Source organism: Camelina sativa, chromosome 1 (genome assembly GCF_000633955.1).
Source record: "Camelina sativa cultivar DH55 chromosome 1, Cs, whole genome shotgun sequence".
NCBI lineage: Eukaryota > Viridiplantae > Streptophyta > Magnoliopsida > Brassicales > Brassicaceae > Camelina > Camelina sativa.
In genome coordinates this window covers 15,432,876-15,441,972 of record NC_025685.1, presented here as the reverse complement: position 1 = coordinate 15,441,972, position 9,097 = coordinate 15,432,876, and the positions used below count along the sequence as shown (strand labels likewise).

The window sequence follows — 9,097 nt, the reverse complement described above, 5'->3', positions numbered from 1 at the left end:
TAATCAAGACTGACATTGACTCTACCTACCTGAACAAAACCAAATCCTTTGCAGAGGCCAGTTTCATCACGAGGTACTTGCACCAGCTCCACACTCCCAAATGGTTCAAAAACCTAGGAATGCCAAAAAGAAAGCATTATGAACGCAAACTATGATCAGAAAATGAGCAATTACAAAAGAGGTCTATGATCCTCACAGCTCAATAGGCATATGATTTGTACATTATAGGAATAACTCTGTTCTTACGGTTTTCTGACATTCATACAAATAACACTTCCTCTATATTAAACATAGAGCAGCTGCCAGGAAAAGTAAGAGTTTACCTTTCGCAGATCATCTTCTGACATGTTAATGTGGAGGTTACCAACATAAAGACGTCTAGCTCCCCCAGAGTAGGGGCCCAACATCCCCCCTGCTCCAGCAGCAGCAGTTGTTGACTGAACAAGATTCTTCTCAGCTTCAGAAGGTTTTACCATAACAGGCTGACCAAGGAGAGGTTGTCCAGATAGAGCAATAGCCATAGGGACAGACATTGTATCATAAAATTCCACATACCTGCAAGCAGGATCAACTCAGAATCCAGCAAACAGTACTAAAACAAGATACATCATAGCATTTTCACAATTTATGTGCTCAGAAGTTATTTACAGCTGAAGAATTCTTAAGCATAAAAAGAACTTGTTATAGCCAGTAGCCACATAAGTTTCAGAGAGTTAAAGAGTTCCAAACTCACCCGATTCCCCTCGAACGCCTGGAAATTCGATCCATAATTATCCGTACATCCCGTACCTAAAACCATATTACGGAGACAATGTGTTTAAATCTATTCAATAGAACCAACCAGAACAACATTTATATGGCGACATTAAACCGCAGAGTAGTGGACAAACCTTTCCAGCTCTGGAAAAGAACTCATAAACATCCCTTTCAGTTGCCCTCAAAGCAATCTGTTGTACACAGAAGATATCAATTATTGATCAAGTTATAAATTCTTAAAGGAAAATAGATATAACAACAGGCATACCTGATAGGCAAAAACTGTTCTCTGGTCTCTTTCAGGATCAGCCTCAGGCTCTACCTTATCCTCCTTTTTGCGTCTGCATAATAAAAAACATGTAAGCTTGTTTAATTTAATATCAGAAACGATTTCATCCATATTTTACAAGATGTCACAACATCTTTTGAATATGCCAGTGAAAACATATCAGAAGCCATCTTCTGGTATTTTGCAATATGTTAATATTATGACAATTCAAAACAGATAAACTTTTCTCCGATAGGCGTACACATGTGAAGCACGAGATGGGCCTGCAGGGAACTATGTGAAGTCAACAACGGATGAACAATAAGCTCATAAATTAAAACTTAGATCTTCTTTCATTTTAAATTTAGCACGGGACCAACCTGAAGTCTAACCAAAAACATTTTACCTTCTATTACAATGATAATCTTAAACGGAACGAGCCCCATCAAGTTGTACAGAAGTCAATACCAATGGACCTAATAGCATTAGTATGAACCTGTTAACACTTATAGCTCACATCAAAGTTTTTGTAGCATTACCCAAAAAGTATAAGAGACTTGATTTCCTTATTCAGTTGTCAAATCAAGAAGATGGGAAGCACTAGGAGCCCACATCCTCAATTTTGGTCACAACATCCCAATACTAAGCTAAAATTACCATGACGAACTCTACGGTAAGAAGGTTGAATGGCAAAGCAGCAACTAAACACAGTACATAAATTTAAGAATCAGACTCTAAAATGCGAACTAGCTGGCAAAAAGTGGAGTCTAAAGACGATCACCGACTCGGATGTGTGCCTCTCAGTGAGTATGAACCAGTTATAGCAGAAAGGTAAACTGAATAAATGCAGTTAGCATTTACGAGAACAAGATCCAAATAAAGAAAAGAGATGGATGGAGCACCTGCGATCTCTATCCCGGTCCTTGGTCTCTCTTTCCTTAGGTTCTACTTCCTGGCTCTTCTCTCTTTCCTGACTCCGACGTCTCTCAGATCGACTTCTACTCCGCCGTGAACGATCTCTCTCCCTATCTTTCTCATGGTCACGCCCTTTACTGTCACGATCCCTGTCTTTGTCCCTCTCTCTCTCTTTCCCGTTTCTTTCTTCTTTATCTCTACTACACTTTTCGTGATCTCTATCCCTATCCTTGTCCCTGTGCTCCCGGCTACTTCTATGCCTATCCCTCTCTCTGTCTCTAGAACGTGAACGGTGGCGAGATCTTGACCGCTTAGAACGCCGACCATCCTCATCCTCATCCCTCTTCTCATCACTCCTGTGCCTCGAGCTTCTACTCCGCTCTTTCACTTCAGATTTGGCTTTCCCATCATCACCACCATTCCCAACTTCATTCTCCAGGAGGGGATTCTCAACAGTCTTCTCTAGGTACTCATACTCATCAAAGTCCATCCTCGAACTAGTCAAAATAACTTCAACACCAGATCACTCTCACCCACAATGCCTTAAACCTACAAAAAAAAAAAGAGGAGAATCAGCACAACCTCAAGACATCACTCCCAAAGGAAAAATTACTGAAACGGCAAGTGTCTAAATCGATTCCAAAACCTAATTCATATCTCTACAACTAGGTTTCTCATATCGATACTGTTGCGAGAAGATGGAGAATCAGGATACGATGGATTCTAGGGTTGAAATTGAAAAGAAAAATTGGTAAATCAGTTTACCTTAACTCCTCTGGTAACGAAACTCGAAGACGCAAAGAGAAACGGCGAGGTGTGGGAAACTCGAAGCTGCTCTCAATCTGGAATCTCCCGCTCGCTATCTAGGGCAAAAAGCTCTCTGAAGAAGACGAAGCTTGTGAGGTGGTCGCTAACTCTCTCTACAGTTTTACTTACCAACTTGGCAGATTCAGTCTAAAACCCTCTTTATGGGTCTAAGGCCCAAATCCATTTTATTTTACTTATATTGTTTTTTTAAAATAAATACACTATTTTATGTTTCTCTTGTCTTTGTTCGAGTGTGTGTCCTTTGTTCGAGTAACTAAAGACCCGATTTATGTAGATCATTGATGTTCTTGTTTCTGTTTATTGCAGCCCCACATTTCATTCTCTATATTTGGTTCTCTCAATTTGATACTTGATTAACAATTGCATAAAGTGTTAATGAATATAAAACATGAAGTGACTAATCAATGCAACGGGTAGATTTTGGTCAAACAAAATAAAAAAACTTTTATAGATTTGTCTTTTCTTGATAGTGATAATAGATATAAGATATGAATCGATTAATCAATTTTATAAAGGATATAGATATGTAAATGTTATAATAGTAAATATTAAATCCTTATTCACTCTTGTATTGTGTATATAATGTAATCTTCTCATCTAATAGAATCATTAAGCATTCCATCTTACATGGTAACTCTTTTCTCTTCTCCATTGGCCATGTCGACTACCTCCAGTGAAACCATTGCTGTTAACGACTCTCAAAACCTGCTTCACGTGAATATGATGAATGTGACGAAGCTCACTAACACCAACTTTTTGATGTGGGGTCGTTAGGTTTGTGCTCTCCTTGATGGTTACGATCTCACAGGCTACATTGATGGTTCTGTTGACGTACCTCCTCCTACCACCACTATTGTTGGTATTGCCACTGCCAATCCAGAGTACAAGATCTGGAAACGTCAAGACCGCCTCATCTACAACGCCTTACTTGGCGTGCTATCTTTGTTTCTGTCCAGCCCCTCCTCTCCAACACAACCAACTCGGCTAATATTTGGTCCACTCTTTCTTCGATCTATGCGACTCCCAGCCGCTCCCATATCCAGCAAGTGAAGCAACAAATTGGCTTTCAGAGTAAAGGTGATAAATCTATTGAAGAATATTTTTAAGGACTTACTACTCGTTTTGATAAGCTAGCTCATCTTGGGAAGCCTATAGAGCATGGTGACAAAGTGGAACACATTATGAAGGGTTTTTCTGATGATTACAAGCATATTGTTGATCAACTAGATGGACATGAAACCTCACCCTCCCTTCCAGAAGTTCTTGAAAAGCTGCTCAACCAAGAAATGAAGCTGAAAACTATGCTTGTTTCTTCCTCGTCACTGTCGATTACGACCAATGATGCTTATACTTGTGGTCCAAACAATCTTGGTTCGTTTAGACCCAACCAACGTCATAATCAGACTTGGCAACAACAACAACAGTTTCAGTCTTGTTCACAAAACACAACACCACACAAATATCAAGGACGATAACCCCTCGTTGTTCCTCTTTGACATCAGCCACTCGTTGCAGCTCATCCGCGACAGCCCCAGCCTACGATCCTTCATGCTCCAACGCCGCAGCCGTCGTCTGGATCTTCATTGCCATCGTCACTGCCACATAATAATCATGTTGACAAAGACTGTGAAGATAATATAGGTTGTTGGGCCGAAATGAATCTACAAGCCCATTAAGAGCTACACTTACTCAACCGAGCCCAATTACCACCGACCCAAGTCCACAAACGACCTCACCATCGTTTTCTTCTCCTCTTACCTCACCATTAACAGACCGTGACCCGTTCATGTTTCACAGTCGTCATCACGACCATATCTCCAAACACCACCACAACAAAACCCTCCATCGCAACCCCTACCATCAAATTCGCCGGCTAATCACCATCATGCAAATTCGTCGAAAAAACAATATTGTCAAACCCAAACTAATCTCAGCCTCTCAGTTACCACAACCAAAACAACTATTCCCACCACTATAACCCAGGCTATGCGAGATGACAAGTGGAGAAACGTTATGGGAGATGAGATGAATTCTCAATTACGAGCTCATACATTTTACTTGGCTCCGCCAAAACCGGATCACAATGTTATACCGACAAAATGGATTTATACTCTAAAGTACTTACCTAATGGCTTGCTTGACAGGTATAAAGCTCGATTGGTAGCGTGAGGGTTCAATCAACAATATGGTCTTCACAATTCTGAAATATTCATCCTGGTGGTTAAGTCAGTGACTATTTGCACGGTTCTCCAATTAAAGGTCATTCACTCTTGGCGCATTAAACAACTTGATGTCAATAACACGTTTTTACATGGCACACTAAAGGATGAAGCGTATGTGTCTCAGCCTCCTGGTTTTATCGACAAGGACTGTCCCCATTATGTTTTCCGCTTGTACAAAGAGTTGTATGGCCTGAAACAGGCTCCTCGCGCATGGTATCAAGAATCAAAAATGTATCTCTTACGTATGGGTTTTTGCAATTCACTAGCGGATACATCTGTGTTTGTTTAGCATTGTGGTACTGATGTTTTCTACACTCTCGTTTACGTTGATGACATTATTGTCACAGGAAGCAACAACACCCTCTTTAAGAGATTGGGGCAGCTCGACGACAGTGATCGACCGTGACTCGGTCGAGTGCATGTCCGAGTGGGGGGGTCGAGCTGGACCGCGAATGCCAAAATCTTGTCCTTGTTGCTGGGCAAACTGCTGGTAGAGTGCTGGATGCATGAAGTATTGTGGTGGGATGGGAGGGTAACTTGGATAGCCTGGATAAGCAACTGGAGGTGGGAAGCCATAGGGTGATCTGGGCTGGAACTCGGCCGAGTGCATTGGAGGTGCTCGGTCGAGTGGTTGCTCGAGTGACACGGTCGAGTGCCTTGAAGATTGTTGTTCTCGGGTACTTGAGCTCCTCTTCCTCTGATTTGGCTCATACATTGAAGCCCTAGCTGGTACCAAGGGGTTTGCAAGTCTTGAAAGTGCTTTAGTTGAACTACTTCTCCTCAAAGGGCTTGATGGTGTAGGTGAAGAATTCCCACTCTTCAACTCAGTAATCTCCTTCTTTAAGCCCTTGATTGACTTAGCCATGTTAGTCACCTTCTTCTTCAGCTTATCAAACCTCTTCCCATGCCACTTATTCCATTTTTGCAAAAGAGTCAACCTCTTGGTATTCTCCCTTACTCCTCTACTATCCCTTGGAGTGGGCTCATAGTCTTCAAAATAGAACTGCTCCTCCCCATCAGCCACTTGTGCATTCCCAGATTCCTCCACTCTAGGTTGGACTACTCCATCAAACCAGTGCTCCTCAGCTGGCCAAAAGTCAATGTTGGCTCCTTCTTGAATGGTGGTGAGCTCTTGGTTAGGCAAGATGAGTTGTTTTTTCCCAAGTGTTGGAAGCTCAAAGTTGAATATGTGATTCCCTTGATGCATCTCCTTGGCTAGGATGAGAGTAGATGTGAGGTAGCTTGAATCAATCCATCTTGGTGAGACCCTTTCTCCTCTAAGTGGAACCTTAGCAGCTTGTAGGATTGGAGTAATGATGCCTCCAATGGTTAGTGCTCCTCTTGATCCTTTATTCTCCAGCTTGCCTACCCAACTTCTCAACTGAATCATGTGGTCAATGAGTACCATTGCTAGGTCAGTCTCCACAGTGCTCCCAAGAATGATGGTACCATTTCTTGCTTGAAAGATGATTCCATTGAGAGCCAAATCAATCATCTTTAGCTCCCCCTCATTAATGTTCCCAGTTTCCTTCCTAGCAAAGAAGGTGTTGGCAAGAGCTTTGTGGAAGTACCTTAGGACTGGGCTCCTTATCCTTGAACTCTTGGAATTGGAGGATGAGTAGTATTTGTTGTCCCCAATGGTTTCCCACACAGCATAGAGCTCTTCTCTTGGAATCATCAAACTCCTATTGCTCCCAACCTCAAAACCAAACACATTGGCTATCTTCTTCATTGAAAGTTCATACCTTTTCCCTTTGATTGTGAAAGCAATGTGACCAGCTCCAAACTCAGCATCCTTCCTTGCATATGTATGCAGCTTGACTGTGGCTAGAAACTCACAACTCTCTTCTTTGTAGCCCTCCATGCAAAGCCCCATAAACTTGGTTAGGTTGCTCTTCTCAAAAAGATACTCCACATCTTCACCAATGGCTAGCTTCTCCATGGTTTCCTTGTGTGGATATCTAGTCCCTAAGAACTCCATTCTCATGAAAGCATCATAGAGTTGCCTCTTTGACAACCCACAGAACTCAGCTTCTCCATCATCCTCTATCTCTTCTTTTTCACTTTCTTCCTCACTCTCATTCTCACTCTCCTCTTGTTCAACCTCAACTGTTGGCCTCTTCCCTTCGGCTTTGTGTCTCCTCATGAACTCATTGAGAGTTGGCTCCCTTTCCTCCTCACTTTCAGTCCTCTCAGGATCTTCCTCAACTGACTCTCTCCTTGGACACGGCATCTGGCTCGACCGGCTGCTCAAACCGCCACTCGGTCGAGTGCATGACCGAGTGGGGCGTCGAGTGGCTCTTCCAGATTCTCCTCTTGATTCAAGGCTAGCATCATGACGTTCCATGGAGTTTGCAGCGGTTTGTTGAGACTTCCTAGTGATCCTTGAAGACATTTTTCAAAAAGAACTGAAGGGAATAGACTCAAAGCTCAAAGTTAATAGGTTAGTGACCCAAAAACTTGAAAGAACTAAGCTTGAGCAAAAGATAAGCTATGAGAGAGACTTTAAAACTTGAATTTAATTGTTTTGAGCAAATGAGAGAATGTGAGAGGTATAATCTCGTGCAAGGTCTATATAAAGAAGCTAAGGGGACAAAGAGACAAGGGTGGAGCGTCCATACCATTCAAATTTGAAATGGGAATCTTTGACCTGCTTTTTGCTGCCACTCGACCCCACACTCGACTGTACACGGTCGAGCACCTTGACCAAATTTTGAAATTTCAAAATTTTTCTTCTTGTTCTTCCCTCCACTTGATCGTTCTAGCGATTTGAAGATCAAATGAGCCTTAATTCCTTTCTAGCTCGGTCGAGTACCTCTCGTGGGCAGGTCGAGTGGGCCTGCGAGTCTCCTTCTCCAAGTCTAAATCTTTCCTTACCCAACTACATTTTCACCTAAAGGCCTGTCCAACACAAACATAAAAGAAAACACATCAAAACTACAAGGAAAATAAACCATATTTACAAAGGATACCTTAGGGACTTCCTCCCTAGTGAGCTTGTTTAAAGTCACTAAGCTTGACTTTGGTTTCCTTCTTAGACTTGATCTAGATACCAAGGAGGTGATGAAATCCTCCTTGGAACCTCTTGTTCATTGTGAAGTTGATCCTTGATCACCTCACCCTTAACACACAAACCATATTTCTTCTTGATTTTGAGCCTTGGTCTTGCTTTCCTCAAAGACCTCTTGTTCAGCTTAACTTGGAGATCCTCAACCATACTAGTCAACTCTTGAACTGTCCTCTTAAGATTTTCCACAGAATCTTCTTGAAGTGAGAGCTCAGCCTTTGGAGTTGCCTTATCACTTAAACTTCCTTGACCACCTTTGTCCTTGATAGTAAAAGGCTGATCATCAATGGTAGGAAGGTTGGTTGGGTTATAGATGTTGAACTTCATAACTACATCTTCAGCAATGTTCAAAGTCACAAGACCTTCCTTGACATCAATGACTGCTCCAACGGTGGCTAAGAATGGCCTCCCAAGAATGATTGGATCTTCAGGTTCCTTGTCCATCTCCAACACCACAAAATCTGTATGAACCCTTGCCTTCCCTATCTTGATTGGGACATTCTCCAACCTTCCAATTACTTCTCTGTTTGACCCATCAGCTAGGCATACATGGAGGTTGGTGGATTTGAAATCAGTTCTCCCTAGCTTTTGTGCTATGGAGTATGGCATCACACTTGTTGAAGCTCCCAAATCACAAAGGCATTGGTTGTAGTGGAGGTAACTGATTGTGCAAGGCAGATAGAATGGCCCTGGATCCTTAAGCTTAATTGGGATGATCACTCCGCCAAGGTCCTCAAGATCCTTCTCATCTTGAGCTTGAGCCTTCTTCTTTGACAAATCAAGCAGAAAATCTCTATAGAGAGGATATGGTTCATACTTTTCCAAGGCAGGTCCTCTCTCCTCTTCTTGGTAAGCAATGATGACCTCTTGTATGGCCAACACTTCCTCTTGTTTCTCAACCATAGCTTCTTCCTTCAAAACCCTTTCTTCCTCTTGTTGCTTAGCCAACATTTCTTTTTTCTCAATGATCTCCCTTAGTTCCTTAATCCTCTGTGCTTTGAAACGCCCTGGGAATGGTAGTGGAGGCTTGTAAGCAGGAGG

The 9,097-nt window shown here is 42.2% G+C and overlaps 1 protein-coding gene across 1 annotated transcript in view; it reads right to left on the bottom strand.

Annotated features, from left to right (window-relative positions):
* Positions 1 to 2,876, bottom strand: part of LOC104791659 (RNA-binding protein 39-like) — a 5,418-nt gene extending 2,542 nt beyond the window's left edge. Inside the window, 7 exon segments of the mRNA XM_010517600.2 lie at positions 15 to 113; positions 324 to 555; positions 734 to 789; positions 891 to 947; positions 1,025 to 1,097; positions 1,927 to 2,488; positions 2,705 to 2,876. Of these exon segments, the coding sequence (XP_010515902.1) occupies positions 15 to 113; positions 324 to 555; positions 734 to 789; positions 891 to 947; positions 1,025 to 1,097; positions 1,927 to 2,429 (1,020 nt within the window). The 5' untranslated portion in view covers positions 2,430 to 2,488; positions 2,705 to 2,876.